This window comes from Lepisosteus platostomus, chromosome 15 (assembly GCF_059453375.1).
Source record: "Lepisosteus platostomus isolate fLepPlt1 chromosome 15, fLepPlt1.hap1, whole genome shotgun sequence".
Taxonomy (NCBI): Eukaryota; Metazoa; Chordata; class Actinopteri; order Semionotiformes; family Lepisosteidae; genus Lepisosteus; species Lepisosteus platostomus.
This window is the reverse complement of record NC_142625.1, coordinates 17,227,456-17,245,246: the sequence shown is the minus strand read 5'-3', so window position 1 is coordinate 17,245,246 and position 17,791 is coordinate 17,227,456. Positions and strand designations below refer to the sequence as shown.

The 17,791-nt window shown below is 35.9% G+C and overlaps 2 protein-coding genes across 3 annotated transcripts in view; one reads left to right on the top strand and one right to left on the bottom strand.

The window, feature by feature from the left end:
• Positions 1-2,186: 2,186 nt before the first annotated feature.
• On the bottom strand, positions 2,187-15,638 carry cd40 (CD40 molecule, TNF receptor superfamily member 5). 2 transcript variants are annotated; one of them, XM_088608465.1, is made up of 9 exons: positions 15,482-15,638; positions 10,459-10,543; positions 8,869-8,994; positions 8,600-8,746; positions 7,830-7,923; positions 7,080-7,138; positions 5,256-5,345; positions 4,617-4,642; positions 2,187-3,854 (listed from the first exon to the last, which is right to left on the bottom strand). In XM_088608465.1, exons 1-9 carry the CDS (start codon positions 15,506-15,508, stop codon positions 3,657-3,659), a joined length of 852 nt encoding a protein of 283 aa, XP_088464591.1. In that variant the 5' UTR covers positions 15,509-15,638; the 3' UTR covers positions 2,187-3,656. The 2 variants fall into 2 exon arrangements, with proteins under 2 accessions (XP_088464591.1, XP_088464592.1); XM_088608466.1 differs by having other exon boundaries at positions 10,468-10,543; positions 15,482-15,550.
• The window catches only part of LOC148648104 (uncharacterized), a 58,025-nt gene continuing 55,318 nt past the window's right edge, over positions 15,085-17,791 (top strand). Inside the window, exons 1-2 of the mRNA XM_088608463.1 lie at positions 15,085-15,251; positions 16,744-16,806. The gene's annotated coding sequence lies outside the window, so the exon portion shown is untranslated. The remainder of the gene's footprint in view (positions 15,252-16,743; positions 16,807-17,791) is intronic.

The window sequence follows — 17,791 nt, the reverse complement described above, 5'->3', positions numbered from 1 at the left end:
GGTGAGGTAGTTCCTTAGGGGTACATAACATGGTGTTTATTGCAGTAACAGTGATAAGAAAATGACTTCTCACAGGGCATGCATCCTCTGCATAGGAAGTCAGACTGTTTAAAGTGACAGTGATGGTTTTGTTACCCAAATGTTTAGTGTTTGGATTTTGAACAGAAAAAAGAATCAAAGTGATAGGATGCCATTCTGCTTATTTTGCTTGCTTGTTTGCTTTCTAGTAGGTTTTTGATTCAAGAATCCCATATACTGTACCATGTTAGTAAAGAGCCAGCAGAATCTGTTTCAACTGAAGTAATGGGCAGGTTTGTCCAACACATCACACATTCTTTTAAAGAAATGTGCACTTTTCTGGGGGTTATACACACTACAACACTGTACATGAATACAATACATTCCTCATCACCATTCACGCCTCTTCTTTTCTGTGCTGTGATACCTTATTTCTGTTTTCTCAACAGGGGTTTAACTGAAGACAAGTGCATTTAGGAGCTTTTTTAATTATAAAGATAAATTGATTTGTTTAAAGGATACAGTAAATACACTACGTACAGCACCACTTTATGCATTCAGAAAATAATCTAAAATATACAGTATACAATCCAATCCTTAAAAATTATAGTGTTTTGCATGGAATTGACAACAGAGGAACAAAGTAGTAAGTAACTCTCTTATTCCAATAGAGGGTGCCATACAACTAACAATAAAAACATAATATACAGTATGTGCTCATTATATATCCCAGGCTCTAAAAAATTGATCCTTAATGTGTATTTGATGAAGTAGAGTTAAAATCATAATATTAATTCAAAGTAAAAATAATTTACTAAATTATTGACAAAGAAAAATAGTATTTCTCTAAATCTGTTTAAACCTACAATCTTTGTTGCAGCTTTCTTAATGACAATTTGACCATTAACATACTGTATATAAGGGTTTGAAAGTTTCAAACAGAGGTTACAGAAGTTTCACTCTCTGTAAATATTTTATATATCCACCTCTGCTGAAAACTGTTATTATGCAACTGTAAAAGGTGTGAAGTCAAATTATCCACTTCTTTTTTAAACCTCTCATAGATAGCTGGCACAAGTATTTTGGATGGTAGACTGCAGTATTCCACAAAGTTATAATAACAGTTTAGGACGTCATAATTCTATCCCCAAACAAACGTGATATCTCAAATCACTTGTTAATGCTTAACAAACATCTTCTTAGGCAAAAATTAAGTATTTTGGAATAGTTTACATATCTAATTCCCATTGCACTAAGCTGTATAAATGTTAAAATATTACAAGATGAGATGTAATGTTAGTACTCCTCAAATCTTGCATATTAGGTCAAATTTAGTAAAAAATCTAGGTAAACTACACATAATGGGTCCTGATTATCTTCCTTTCCTAATACTTCCAATTACAAAATTCCCAATATTTGTGCATGTATAATTAGTGTAAGTGTTAAATGATTCCAAAGAAGAGAATTTAAATTCTGAAGAGAATGTTTCTGCCCATGGCTCAATAATTCACAGAGCACTATACTGTATCATAACACTTTAAATACTAGCACTCGTCACCCTATTCTTACTATTAATATGCAGCACTTTCTGATGTTGTATTGCATTTTAGATGTTCAAAGCTTTTGAAAAGGCACATTGAAATTGTATCAAAGGGGTCTGTGTGCTCAGTGAAGGTGTGCATTACATTTAAACTTTTAAACTGCTCTTAGAAATTGTCTGTTATTATAATTGTCAGTTTGATATTTTAAAATGAAACCAGTTTCCATGACTTCTCTTATGGATCATCCTCTGTACTTTCCTTCTTCTTTTATCCAGCTTGAACCCTTGCTCACTTCGCTACAGTGAAGTGAGACTACCCCTTTGGATCATCCTTTTTGCTCTCCTTTCGGACTCCTGCCTGTGTGACTACAATTTCGGACTGTGTTATGGTTTCATTTCAGCCTGCCTGTGCACTGCCTGCCCAGCTTCTGCTCCTGAAAGTGGATTTGGCCTCCTGTCTCAAGACCACTGCATTTCATCAAGTGAGTGTTGCAGTACAACACTGTGAAGCTAAAAAAACACAAGTAACTGTAAAAGAGAGCCAAGATCACCATTACGTATCAGAAAATAAAGGAGGTTAAAGTTGATTGTCTATGAATTTTGAATAAGAAAATCACTGAATCCAAAATAGATTTAAACTTTTAATGTTTCATAGGTGAGACAAAACACTAATAGCTGTACAAAAGAAGTAATACAGTAATACATTGAATGTAAGTACTGTACTTGGGTGAAGTAATGTGCCACAGAATTCAACACATTTAATTTCTTCTTCTACCTGTCAGTATCAAAAAGAATTGGAATCCATAGCAAAGGATGCACTGTCGAGAAAGCAATAACTGAATTCACTATTGTAATGTCTAGAAAGCTGTTGTGCACTTCTGACAGCTCAACTTCACAAAAACAGTTATAGAATTTTAACAACAAAAGTGTATACCTACACAGTTATGATACTACCTGAAATGTACAGATGAACTGTGCTGGACCAGTTGCTTTATTAATAAAGACCTTCTAATGCTGTAATTACGCTGAGCACTTAAAAAACGTAATTATTTTTTCAGAAAAAAAAACTGACAGCTGCCCAGCTTACTTGATAGTTCGAATAATAAATCATTAAACATTAATTCATAGGTATACAACAAAAGTCATTTTTGCCTTAGATCCTGTTCAATTACAAACAAGTTATATATGTATTTTACGGATTATATTACTATAATTGGGGCTGTCCATTTTGTGTGGAATGAAAATTAGAAAAAACTCAGAAGCAATCCATCATCAAATCTCAGAACATCTGAAGAATTTTCTTTCACATAGTGAAAAACATCAGGTTCTCTTTTTGCTCAGATTGGTCTGGAAAGCAAGTCCGATAGATTATGTCAAAGCTATTACAAAAGCTTTAAACACATTACATAATGTTGCCATCCAACAACATTTTATTTGTTTTTTACAATTTTTTGTTACATTCTTCCCAGTTCGATGTTTTACATTCCACCAAGCCTTGCTAGCTTGAAATGAGTCTTACTGAATTCGGATGCAACGCCACAACAATGTGGTTCAGTTATTACGAGATTCTTATTCTGCTAGTGTTCACTCATTTTCTATGCAACAACCACTAGCCACTGAACAAAAAAATCTATGCCATATTACATGCAAGCATGCAAGCAGTAGTGTAAACGGCTAATGTGAACAGATAAAGGAAGGGTATCTTGAGAACTAAACACAAGCCAATATGCCTTCAGACTCTTTTCTTTTACAATGGTACACAGTATTTTCTGTGGCATTTACAAAATACTGCTACAGGTAAAATTAGGTTTTGTGGGTCTTTATTCCTCCATCCTCTCAGACATTCATTGAACTTTCAAAATGAATGTTGATCCACCCTAAAAATGTAGGATATCCCCCCAAAACTACAATTAATGCTTGCAACCTGTTCCCCTAAAACAGAGATTCAGACTTACAGTACACCTTGCATGGTAGGATAGATTATCTTCAGCCATATATTTGTGCAGTCCACAAATACATCCCACACACAGCACAGATGAAAAGGTGCATTTCACTCTCATCTCGGGATTCAATGTCATTCCATACAGATGTTCTTTTTTCAACATTGAGTGTTCTGTGAAACCTGCTGAGACAGATTTGCATCCTTGCCTTGCTCCTGAGCCACAAGCCTGTGGTTTTCTGTCATCTGTGGACTCTGTGGAAGGTCCTCCTGAACAGGTGAGCGGGCGTCGGTATCAGGAGTTTCTGGCAAAAAGTGATCTGCTGGCTCAAGGTGCTCATGATGGTGACGGCATTTCTAAATTAAGTCAAAAATCAACAGAACAGTGTATAAGCAAATCAGTTTGGCACTTAAAAGGATTACCATGTACCAAACACTATTTTCTGAAGCTGTTAACAGTATATACTGTAAGTGAATGATGCTCTGCGATTGCTCACTGAAAAATCCGAAAACAATTACAGCAGTGTTGATCATTTTTTTATTTGTAAAGTTCAAAATACTGGTTTCTGGCTTTTCATTTAAGTGCTACTTGCATCTGCTAGTAGTATCTAATATTAAGCTTCTTAGACCAACTGTCATTTTTGTTATACGTGTATATTAGATTTGACTTTGTTTAGAACCAAACATATTATATTTACTTATTCTTGCATGCTTCCATAGCATCAGAAATATTTTACTTTGTCTACTAATATTAAGTAAACCAACTGAAAACTTATTATTGTTTTATGAAAATGTACGGGGCTTCTATATAATTTCTAGCTCAGTTTTTTGTACTTCTCTGGTATAGCTTTGGGTTTTTTATTTTTTCATTTTTTTTAAATACAGCATTGTTAAATACAGTATTTTGAAATAAAAAGTAGTAGAATTTATTTAGGCTTAATATAAGTCAGTTGTATAATACCAATATAATACACAGTAAGTAAGTTGTATGGTACTGAAAACCATTGAAGTTAAAAGGTAACATTTGCATATTGACCTACAATATCCGGTAAGTTATCATTCCATTTTCTTGCCTCACATTTCTTTCCAAACTCCTAAAGAAATAAAAAAGACTCTTACCGTTTCATATAACTTTCTTAGATGACCTGAAACAACATCAAAGAAGCAACAAAGAAAGATTGAGATAACACATAAATGAATTTAGATGTATTTTACTTTAATCAAAGGTATTTTGCGCATGTAACTTAAGTGACAAGGTGAAGACTGCCTGTAGCTGGAGAGCTAAAAGCATTTTCAAACATCATATAATAGAGCACACTGCCATGCTTTCATTGTATGTTCCTGGTATTAAAGCTCATGAATGTTACGGCACTGATGTGGCCAATTAAGGTAGCACAAATTTAAACTATCAAAAAAGTAAATTTTTGACATTGATACATAAAAAAGAGACTTTAAAGGAGTTGTATATAAAGGTCAAATTTTCTATTTACTAAACTTAATTCTAAGTTTGTACTGTACAACATAGGAAATGTAGGTAATGAAGGACTCTCTACAATACAATGATTAAAGTTAATGAAGGACCTCTGTAGCAGGAGACATAAATCCAATTTACTGTAAGCTAAAGTTTTAACTAATATTTGCCATACAAAGGCCAAATGATAAAGAATACCTGCACTTCTGTTGTCATCAATTTCTATACTACTTTTAAAATGGTTGTCTATAGACCCAAAGTCATATAGTAACAGTAAGGGTTATTACCATTTTTTAGCAGATACACCATTATTGCTCCAGCAACAAGAAGTAATATAATTGGTATTATAATTGAAACAGCTCTTCTGTGACTCCAACCTAAAAGATACAGAGACAAAAGTGTCATGCATATCAATCTCAGCTTTACTGGATTCATTGTTATTTTACTTTTTGTCAGAGTTTTTGAAGAATGTTCAAAATTACAATCACAGCAAAAATGGTAGTTCAGAGCTCCCGTGTCTGAACTCTTAATTGGTTTGAAATGATCAACTAAGAAAGATGCTTCCCATGTAACAGAATATTTTGTTAATGGACAGAAAATTAACACAACTAAAAAAACACTTAGTCAAACAGCAAAAGAGAACCCGGTATACAGTACATAACTGTTAAGGATATTAACATGCACATAGTCTTTTAATTAAGGGGAAAAGCCCAAAGGTCAAATTCTATTCTAAATCCTGCTTCCTCAGAATCCTGGAGTAGACAGCGAAAGAAGTCTTGTTTCAGGAAAGAGCTGGCCCAAGAATCATGATACTGAATCTAATCATCTTAACATATTTCAAACAGGAAGGAAAGTCAGTCATGTGTGAGAGGCTTAGCAATGAGCAATAGCTGAAGAACTTGTATTCCCATAAGGAAAACCTTGGTTCGTCACTGTTTCGTTTCTTTCTTTTTTTAAATAACTCTTCACAGAAAAATGGAAGTGAATCTAGCCGCCCACCATCGTTTAACTTTCCAGGTTCCTGTTCACATGTTTACTCTGTAGACCTCACTTCCTCTGAAGAGGACTGAACATCAAAACTCATGACAGCTATTAAAACCAGACAGCAGTGCAACACTGGAAAGTTAAAAATATCCCTGGGGCCGAGCTACCTCTTATGAAGGACAGCTTTCATTTACTCTTATCGGATATTTAAAAATGGAATCACCCATTATATTTCCCTTTTATGCCCTCTCATTTTGAAATGTTCACTTTTTTACCCCCAAAAACAGTACTAGAAGGGAGCTACTGTAATACTAGTGCACATCATGACATGACTACTGTTAATTGATTTGCCATTTGACACTATGGAAGATCTACAGTACCCAATACAGATTTAGCATCATTTTGATGAGTGATGTATCTCTCATTGACATATCTGCATTCTCCTGGACACTTAGTCCGTCTTACAAGTCAATGTAACAAAGCAAGGTGAGGATATCTTGCTCAATCAAACCTACAGTAGCCAATCCTGCTGGTCGATCGCACTGCTCAGGGGCAGACGGGCATTTTCTAGAACTAAGGGCCCCACTTCTGCTAAGCTGGTACTTTTACTCGTTGAGCCTCTTGCATGCCTATGTTGTTTAAGACCGGTACAAAGTTAGAACCAAACTTATGAGTTGTGTATTTGTGAGGATTGATGAAAGAATGCCTGAACGAAATGCATTAACAACTGAAGTGTGAGAGCAAAGGTAAAAACCTTAGCCACGGCTAATAAAATTTAAATCCAGTAACACCAGCCCTCTCCCCTTCCTCATCACTGTACAGTACTTCCCTCCCTCCACCCCATCTTCACTCATGCAGCAGCCTCTCATCTCATTGCAAATAGTGAGGGAAGGGGGTCTTTTCATGCACGATGTGAATTCTATAAAGCAGTTCTTCCTATCCCAAATGACTGCACAACTTTGGTGTATCAGGCAGTCAAATGTCACAAAAGGTGCTCTTTGACTAGACCTGAGTGTGGAAATTAGCATGATTTACAAGACTTAAGTAGCCACCAATTTCCTAAAAAAAGACTGGATTGGCAAAAGAGTATTCTTTCATTCTTGCAGGAGGTTCATAATCATACTCACCACAAACTCTGTCGGATATGGGGGTTCCTGCTTTTATTTCTACTGAGTCCCCTGTACACCTTAATGTAGATAGGAAAAATATGTGTGAGTAATCAGTGTCATTACAAACAGCCCTATAGTTCTTCATAGAAAATGCATAAACACTGTCTATAATAGTAAGTACACCTGAGAGGTATGCAACACAGAGATCTGCCTTTTAATATTTCTGGACATGTAAGTTAGTTCTACAGTATATGAAAGTAATGGATTTAAGACAGCAAGACAGTTTTGCTATTTAAATTAAAAGAAATATGTTATGATTATTTACTTAGGTTCTGTTTAAAATGGCAATGTGTGCCATATCTGAGCTGTGGATTAAATCAAGAGAAAATAAAGTCGTGTTAAGCATCCTTGCATTATAGAAAATAACACACATACAGTACTACTGTATATATACAGTATATTATACTATAATACTATATAATAATACAGTACATAGCAGCACATGATACTAAAAATGAAGAATGCCCCTTTAACCCTAAGTATGTTATTTTATACACAGCCATTTATTCCGAAAACAATCAGCATACCAAGGAACTATATTTATAATTAGATAATTTTGCTGAGTTCATATTTTACATATTTCATTCAGTATAAAAATGGGATAGCAGAAGTCATGATTAAGTTACAAAGGAAGGAAGACTGCTCAGAACTTCTGCTTTTTTGTTTTCTCCATTACTCTCCAGAGTAAGAAAATTCTCAGTTTCTTACTCTGTCCATTTGAGACATTTCTCCACTGCAGAAGTGATGTTAGAGAAGCTTTCATTGAGGCAGGACTCACACTCAGTGTCTCTGTCCTTTGTACCTGTAGAGACAGATCAAACATCATTCTTTTTCCTGTATTCAGGCCTGCAGAAACTGGTTACCACTGTTCAAGTTAGTCAGCAGTGCCGTAGTGGTTGGGACTCTAGACTGAGAACTGGAAGTTTGTGGGTCACTGCTTTTGTGTCCTTGACCACCTCACTCTGATTGCTTGACAGATACACCCTGCTGTGCAAAGGGGTAGAAATGTAACTCTCTTCCAATAAAAGCAGCAGACAAATAATCAATTAGTAATAATCGTAACACAACAAGCAGAGAAAGAAACAAATCTGGCAGACTGAGTTTAGCCCCAGGCACAAATCCACAGTAGAACATGCAATGATATAGTATATCTCCGTAATCTTCACATATGTTTTTTTTTCTTTATCTACAGCTTTGTTTTCCTGTGCAGTATTGCTTAGGTTGATACGAATTTACAGTATGAAATAAAACAAATATCAAAATTATTGATATTGCATTGATCCTTTTTGAGTTCTGCAAAAGCTGAGAAGTGAAACACGTGCAAGGAAATGTAGTTCATTTATCTCAACATATATAGAAATAAACACAATGACATACTGTTAGACTCACTGAAGATTATTTGAAACACTTTGCCCTTGGGTTAATAGAATAAACAAAAATCTGTAGTCTACTATGTCAAACCGGAGATTAAGGTTTACCTGGTCTTTGAACTCCTTCTCCCACTTCGCATTCTGTGTGCTTAGCACAGGTCACACAGTCCTCACTGCTGCAATGATAGCCCTCCTTGCACACACATTTTCCAACCTCCGTCTTGCTTCCAGGATCCTCAATGATGAAGTTCAGATCTGCACATGCAAGCCGTGTATGGATGTTAATAACAAACCAACAGAAAGCATCATCTGGAGACCAAACACGAGAATTCTATTAACTCGTCTTATTCGACTTATAGCGTGAAATGAAAACCTACTTCCATCACAGTTAGGCTGAATTTTGCATTTTGTGTCACTGTTGTAGTTGGGCATATATTCACCATCCCCACATGGATCGCACTTCGGTTTATCACACGGTTGGAATTCATCTTTCATCTTCGTTCCTGACATACAGAAATGCACATAGGTCATTTGAACAGAATACATTTGATATGAAGAGAACTAGGTCAGTTATTTTCAGGTATCGTATTTCTACAGAGCAAGAATCATTATTAACATTAATCTTTTTCTCTAATAGTGTACAGTAACATAATGGACAAGAGCGTCTCATCACAGGAAAAACTACTGGTGTGTATATCCATCTTAGCTGTACTGGATATTTTATTAATTTAGATACATATGTTTTTGAAGGCTATACACAATTTAAAATAAAAAAAGTCTGAAAGGCTTGAAATGATCGACTGAGAAGGATGCTTCCCATGTAACAGGTTTTATTAATGGATGACAATTAAGCCAACTAAAAACATTTTGAAAAACAGAATACTGTTGACAAGACCTACAGTACACATGATATATTACTTAATTAAAGCATTTTGTAAAATATATTATAAAGAAATATTAATATTATAAAGCACTAGAATTGTCCATGTTCAAGGTACTGTATCTAGGAGTCAAGCAAAGTTGAAAAGAGGGAACTGGGAATTAATTTCCTAAATTTAGTGTCTCATGCAAAGCCATTGCATGAATGCATGAGTACAAAAAATGCAAGCTAGAGAACAAGTCTTTAAAAGACTGGCAGCCGAAACTGCAATATCTGGTAATGACAACCCTGCCAACCCTTTTATTAATACACACAAGGAAGAAAATATGTTACATTTTTTAAATGTAAGTATAAAATGTCCAAATGAAAAATACTTAATCATTATGTTAATATAAATAATGTGATTTAAATCTCATTGCAGCACTAAATATGTATAAAGTGATGCTTAAAAACTGAAAATATTCTTAGATGTTTGTAATCTACTAGTGTTTGTAGATCATGTTTCTTCCAGTAAATGGAAGTTCTTAACTTGCACTAAGAGTATCACACACTCTTATTGGCAAAGTCAAACTGACTTTCATCGTGAACTGTACTAAAGATTGTAGTGATAGTATAACTGATCATTATTAACCATATTTGTGAACATGAGCCATTTTCTTCCAGTTCTGTTCTTTGTTCGTCTTTCAATTCACGTCCACAGCTCCCTTCCCCAGCACTATTTGTTATGTGCACTGTATCTCAAAGCATATTAACACTTGCAAAAATGCATTTTAAGATGCAAATTCACTATTGTAAAGAATAAAGTACAGTATACTGTACATGCAAGATGATGCAGACACTTTTATAGTTATTTGTACTCTTAGTTATCGCCACATTGTTGACCCTCACTATCTACCTGGTTAAGCAAGAAAATAACCTAAAACTACTCAATTCTTGATTGCTTTTATACCGTTTGAGTTCAGTTGTGCTGCCACCATGCACCTTTCAAAATGATGTGTTAAACTTTGTTGCAAGTAATAAATTGTGCTGCAAATAACATTTTGCATGCACCACGTATAAAAGCTTTGGATGTACAACTAAACCTCACCTGGCTCACATTTTTTACAGCATTCTCCATTCTTCATATAGTTCGTTGTCTCATCGCAGGTCAAAACAGTGGCAATCAAGGACACCTAAAAACAAGCAATGAAATTAACCAGAAGCAATCCCTCATAGTAATAAGTACGAAATGTATTTTTTCTGATTTTATGTCTAATGCATGTGTTTTATGTATTTCTCAGACTTGCCAGGTATGATTGGCTGTATCTAACTGTTCCATTCTCTGTGGCTCTGCAATACACTACTGTTCTGTCTGTTGGAAAGCAGTCACGTGCTCTTAGTCCTGCCTGGCATCCTATGCTTCAAATTGAACATCAACATAAGGATCACTGCAGTATAATGAAGTATTACCATATAAGATGCTTTATTTAATATAAAGCAATGCTAGTAGTTTATGTCATAGCAACAAAACTGTTTTTTCAGAACATCATTAAGAGGTATGATGTCTAACTGCACAAAGACCATTGATTAAGAAGGCTTTCTGACCCATCAGACTTATCTGCTTCTATTTCAAATACTGAAATATAAAGTTCTATATATTCCTATAACCAGAACTGGTTGTACAGAAAGCAACCCCAAGTATGAAAATCCAATGAAATTCATCACAAAGTTCTAACCTGCACCCATGTGAGCATGGGCAGAACTTAAACTCTGCAAAGACAGACTTCCCAGCCATCAACTGAGGCCCTATGAGGCAGTAGTGCTAATCACTAACTCCAATATAATAAACTCCAATATTACAAACAAGTGGCTTGTTAATGAGCTGCACTAAGGCTGCTTGCAAACCTTTGAATTGCTAGGTTTTTCATCCTGAACAGACTCGAGTTATTGTACATAATTTTGTGACTTTCCTAAACTCCTGTAAAGGATGATATGAATTCTGTACAACAAACCAAAGAGGTGAATGAAAGTGTAATATTAAGCTTTCTATTAAACAGCTTTTTCACAGTTCTTAATGCTTTATAGGTAAATGTCTCTCTTTATATTTATAGTTTATAGTTTATATTAAGATAATGATTAATAGGCTCGCAGTGTGAACCCTAAACCTTTTCAGAAGATGTAGCACTAGATAGACAGATTTTGTCTGACTAGATAAATGAAAAAATAACAAATCCTTCCAATCTCCAGGCCTAACATATCCAAGGCAGGCCCGAAAGTTTTTTAATGATCTCCTGAAAAACTTCCAAGTTTTCCCCTTTTAAAATAGCACATACAACTGGGGTGAAACAAAGATCTAAGAAATCAGTAAATGCATTCTGTAAAAGTGATAAAGGGATACTGCTCCACCCTAATAGCTGATTTTAAAGACCAAGATGTATAATAGATGTATATTTTTTTCTCCATCATGAAAAGGTGACTAGGTTGGGGTTCAGATGAACTATTTAAAGGATATTTTTAATCTTGCCTCTAAATTTAAACAAATCAATACAGTACATACTGTAAGTTTAGCATTAATTGACAGATAAATTGGAACTGGTGCTAATTGTTAGAAAACATTAAAATACATTGTTGTTGCACTATATAAACAAACTAGATCTAACCAGAATATATATTTTTTTATAGGTTCTACTGTATTCAGCAGCTACAGTACATGCTAGGAGTTTGATTTTGTATTCTTTTGCTAGTATATTCCAGCAGACTGTTCTCAGGACAGAAGTAGTGATGCTGTTCAGACCAGTGCAAGCTCGGTAAACATAAAGATGCATTCACCTATTCCAGCAGAGGGGGTTTCACGCAAAGCTCTTGGAGGCATGGTGTCATTGTGGTCTGTGTTGCTGTTTCACAATTCACGAGCTCTTTGTTCACTTCTAGACTGCAGCACCTTCTGTGTGGAGTTTGAACTGCTCTCCATGTCTGCATGGGTTTGAACCAGTTTAGTCCCAGCTTCTAAAGATATGCATCCCACTCCCTACTATGGACTGGTACTCCTAGTCCTTTCTTGTGCCTGTGCTTCTAGGATAGGCTCCAGGTTGCTGCATCACTTACAGGAAGCGAGTTGCCTTCTGATTAAGGATGGATGAATGCAAGGCTCTTTCTGTCACAACATGCCTATAGTAACTGATATGAGGCCCGTTGGGAAACCCAGGTCCTGGAAAACCCCAATGCAGCAGGTTTCATGCATGGTCATGAAATCATGATGTAACCTTAGGTCCTATTTGCGTTTTCTTCCGTTGAGCAGTTTGTAGTGTTTTTGAGTCGTGTGGAGTCCTTTGGTTCAGTTGGTGGCTAGGTTTACGGTACTGTGACTCTGTGCCTTCTGATTAGTTATGGGGGGAGAACGTGACGAGGAAATGTGGAGATCAAGACATGAGAAAGGGAGAACAAGTGTGAAGAATATTCGTCTCCATCCTGTTCCATTCTGTACCGGCAGAATGTTAACAACCATCACATGGACCCTACAGTTACAATTATTTCTAAAGTCTCTGAGCAACTTCATTGTGAATAATTAAGCAGGAAGGGATTTGCTAAATTAATTTACTAATCACCTGTTGAAAAACAATTCTAAGTACCCCTCAGACCTCTGACAAACAAAATTATCTTAATTGAACTGTATACTGTACGTGTTTATATGGCCAAGAATTAGTGGGCTTTCCCAAGCTTTAGAAACAGGTACTGTACAAAATCAACTGGATTGAAGCTCTTTGGGACCAAGGTTGGAGAGCATTGCTGTATAGTGACATTTTCTAAGTGGTATTTAAAATTATATCCAAATATTTAAACCAGATGTGGTGATGTGATCAACTTTGTACTGTGTTAATACACAATACACAATATTTTGTTACCTGTATTGTGCATTAAAAATATATGCTGTAACTTATTTCCATTTCAAACACAATGTGCACACAAAAAATAAAATAATGTGCACAATGTTTTCGACATCTAAGGATGTTTTTTTTTCAAGAAGTAAAATGTTTCCAGACCCAGATATACAGTATGCCTTTTTGTTTTGTCTATTTTGCTACTAGTGACAAAGCAGTTCTTAAACGTTAAGGTTCCTCCCAAAGTAACCTCAAACAAAACACACAAAGAAACAAGCTAGCCTCACTGTAAAACACCTGCATGGCATACGTGTTCATATGTGGTTAGATCAAAACGATAACACCTCATCTGTTGTGTGAAAACCCGAAACTTTTACTAGGACCGAAACGGCACAGAAAACCTACTTTTTTCTAAATAAAAAATTCTAAATAAATAGAAGAAGATCATATCTATTCTTTATAAATACCGTACCTGTATACAGGGATATTTTAAGGGAAAAAATGGCAATAACTGTGTGATTGTATAATTGTGTACACAATAATGACTTTGTGATTGTCTGTCTTCTGAAAGTGAGTGCACATTCATATCGCAATCGTTGTATTAGTCAGACAGACCTTAAATACAAATCAGCAGCCAGAAGTGTATATTTCTGTTCAGCTAGATAGCAGAGAGCGTGTGAAATTAACGATGGGGGTCGGCAGGTGTCAACAACGCCGCAAAACTGCTGGTTGTAAGAGCCGTGACCCTGGTCAACATAAATTGTAAAACATTGTCTGATGCACAAGATGTAAAATGATTAACATAAACAGAGGGCATTACACTGAACTACCAAGTGCAGAAATACTGACATCTGTTTGTATAATAGAAACTGTTGCATTCACGGATAGCACAAACAAAATTATATGATACCAGTAAACTTTATAAATAGCTACTGTATATAAAGTTATCCGTCGTCCTGTTTTGGAGAACGTTTTCATTTGATCGATATGATTTTAAAGACATCTGACATTTTGAAATCAACACCACACCCTATACAATGCGTTAAATAATATTTTTGCAAGACTTTCTTTTGGAATAAATAAATAAGAAACATTGAATAATAAGAAACGGAAAGATCAGCTGCACATGCAAGGGGGCAAAGTGTATTTTATACGGGTCACTATTCATTTTACATTCAGAAGTTAAATGTTTTAAAAATGAAGAGATTTATCTCTCAAGGCCAGAGACATAAAGCCATAGCGGTTAAACTTGCTTCCTTTACGGAAAGTCCCCTCTCTAAAACTCTGCTGTTAAGCCAAAAGTCCCCAACATACCCCCCGAAGTTCAATTGAAAAGCACTGTTTTTCATAGAAATGCTTTAAAACTGTTAGAAAAACATCACTGGAATGCCCAAGATATACCAAAAGAATTGACAAGATGATAATTTACGGCATGTACGACTACTAAATATCACAGATTCTTCGGTTTTATTAGAACTGTCTCGGATTTTAACGTTATTTCACGTACCGGTAAAAAAAACAAACAGTTGAAGCATAAAGTCTGTCGTTTTTTTTTCATTACTTCAATTATATTTATAAATTATATCGATAATTCGTATACGTACTGTATGCAAGCAAAGGGGAAAGTACTGGTAAAAGTATAGGTCAATGCAATAAAAGTAGCATCTAGGCATATCCAGGAGGATTTGTGTTCTTAAAACAATGCGTCGTATTTCTGTTAGAAAGAAAGCGAAAATACAGCAAATTGTATTTGTTATTACGCCATAACGACACATCATCTGCATGGGTTGGAGAAGGTGGGAGTTGGGTCCTCTCTTGTGAGGTGACACCCCTAACACAACAACCAAGTCTCAATAGCGTCTACTTTTCTCCAGATTCTCAATCTAGCAGTAGTAGCGACTACATGCTGTACATAAACATAAAATAAAGCTGTAAATTGGACTGCGTGCAGAGAAATCGAAAGTAAAAACATTAACGTCATACTGCAGTGTCTCGCCTGACTGCCCCTGCCACCTAGACACTGGTGAGTGATTTTTAAAAAGAAAATAACACATAGAAACCTAACGCGCTCCTGTACCAAGCATAACAGTAATAACACACTACAGTATATCGCATTTGCACTAGGAACCCTGACATATTTCAAAGTACATGAAAGTATGTCGTTTTTACAACATTTAAAATGGTCAAAACTCTAGCTACTCTAGCTCTACGAACTACTGTACAAACTGTACATCGCTACGCCCAGGTACTTACCACCACGATGATATGGAAAATATTCATTTCTGCACTGTTGTCTGGGTTGTTCTCAGTCGGGTACTGCACCGTACTGACTGCTCGATATGTGTCGACTGCGGTTATCGAAGCTAGCTACATCAAAACCCCGACCTGCTCCAGCCAATCACTGTGCACGGGGGATTTCCAGAGTACTCTGCAAATTCTCACCAGACGTTGAGTATTTACACTATAACAATTTTAATACAAATGCATAACATAACTTTTTCATAAAATACACACAGAAAGGCTAGGACATTTGTTTCTATCAGTATTTGTAAACCTACACTATGTGCTGTACAGATATTATCTGAACAGTAAGTGAATAGATATCCAAATTGCAAATTGTCTGTTCTGGGAACAATAACATGATAGGATTAGGGATTAATTCCTGTTCTTGCCACTGTTTGCCATTTGGTCATATTACATACTGTAAATGTATTTTGGGGACAGGGATATTAAGACTGTGAAGCTGCAGTCTGTATCTGGAATGGAGTCTGACATTGCAGACACTATGATACTGTAACCTGTTCTAATGCTTCTGCTTCCTTCCATCATTAATCTGCATGGTAATGTGAGTTGGGACAGATATCCTACTTGGAGCAATTAACTGTGTCAAATGCAAGTGACAGTAATTTTCCTTCCCACACTGCCAGCAGTTATTGTCCATTGATCCAAATACCATCTCCAACAATTTTGGATTGACTGATATATTTTGTGTGAATGGCCATGCTTGACCGTGTGTGACCAGAAATGACAGGAAAAAGTTAAATCAATGGAAAAAAAAATAGAAACCCAGGAGATTCTGGTAACATCCTATGTGCTCGTTGCAGTGAATAATAATTTTAAAAAAATCATTGTGTGCAGGTGAATATCTGCCTTCATGTTTTGTTATTGCCTACTATTGTCATTTTATTGAGAAAACATGTGACGTCTCCCTTAGGCTCATGAATGTGTTCTGCCAGATTGACTAGGATCCTGTACCTTTAAGTCTGGTTTGACCAATGCTGCACGGGGTTGCCCATAGGTTCTCATACAGTACAGTATTCACCTTGTATTGACTACAGTATATGCAGAATGAGACTTCCTCTATCCTCTAACATTATATACAACTTTACATATTGTATATTAAGAGAAACTATAAGACTGGTTATATGTACAATAGACTTCATCTAGTTGCAAGTACTGTAACTTGTTGCTATTCCTAGTGACTGGTCACCTGTTGCATTCTTATCTATACCCAGAAAAACACCTGAAATTTAACAAGAATCCTGTCCAGGAGTTCAATAGAAAGAAGGGGATTTAAGGTGAGTAGCAATATTTTCTCATTTGGGAAATTCAGCAACACACTGTGATGGCATGTCTCACTCATTGTTCGTTTGGCATCATAAACTTGTTAACCATGTCTGACTCTAAGATGGTAGTTTCACTTCAAGAAAATGGTTATAATTTTTCAGAGTAATGTCACTTAAAACAGAATGGTCCCCCAAGTAGGACACTTTGAATACAGTATATTATAGTCACTTATTGAAATGCATGTATCATATCACAAGTGAAAAAATATGCATTTCACTTGTCTGTCCTCTTTGGATACTGTACTATTGTAAATGAAGCGTGCCACCACCTTCAGTTTTTCCTCCAAGCACTGAAAATCAAAAGCTACAAAACCTCAAGAGTAAAGACTTTAGACTTTGTGATAAGATATCACATCTTTGGTTGGTACTTAAACCTTAACATCTGAATAAGTGCAATGGAATTAGTGGAACCAGAGTAGCCAAGCAGTAGGATTAACAGACCGAATGCCCCTGGAGATGAAGCCAGTTGATATCTTTTATGTTCACAAAACTCTGTGTTTGGTTATGGTGCCTCTTTTCTAGAACTTGCAGAACTTACACAACTTTTTAAGGAGAAACAAACTCTTCTCCATACTTTTCCATTAGGCTTCAGACAACACCATAGCACAGCCCTGGTGAGGGTGTTGAATGAGCTGCTTCAGATTCAGGAGTGTTGGTTGTTCTGCTGGACTTTTGTGCTGCCTTTGACACTGTTAATCACGAAATACTTCATAAAATAAAATAAATCATTTTAGAGACTTATGTTAGAATCTCTGGGGTAGCTCTTATTTGTTTTGGGTCTAGGTTTCTGTTGAAAAGAAATTTGTGGCTCTGGGACTAATGGCATCTAACACCGATTTACTGAATCTTGGTGTTCCACAAAGCTTTGTTCTAGGGACTCTTCTCTTCACTTGGCCTGACCTCTACTGTGTTAACTTATATTGTTACACTGATAACT

What these genes read in the sequence shown, in the direction of transcription:
- cd40 (XM_088608465.1), bottom strand. Translation starts at nt 15,508, where the DNA reads ATGAATATTTTCCATATCATCGTGGTG. An exon ending in TTTTCCATATCATCGTGGTG is followed by an intron (nt 10,544 to 15,481) that starts GTAAGTACCTGG and finishes GCTTGTTTTTAG; the next exon opens with GTGTCCTTGATTGCCACTGT. An exon ending in AAATGTCTCAAATGGACAGA is followed by an intron (nt 7,139 to 7,829) that starts GTAAGAAACTGA and finishes ATCTACATTAAG; the next exon opens with GTGTACAGGGGACTCAGTAG.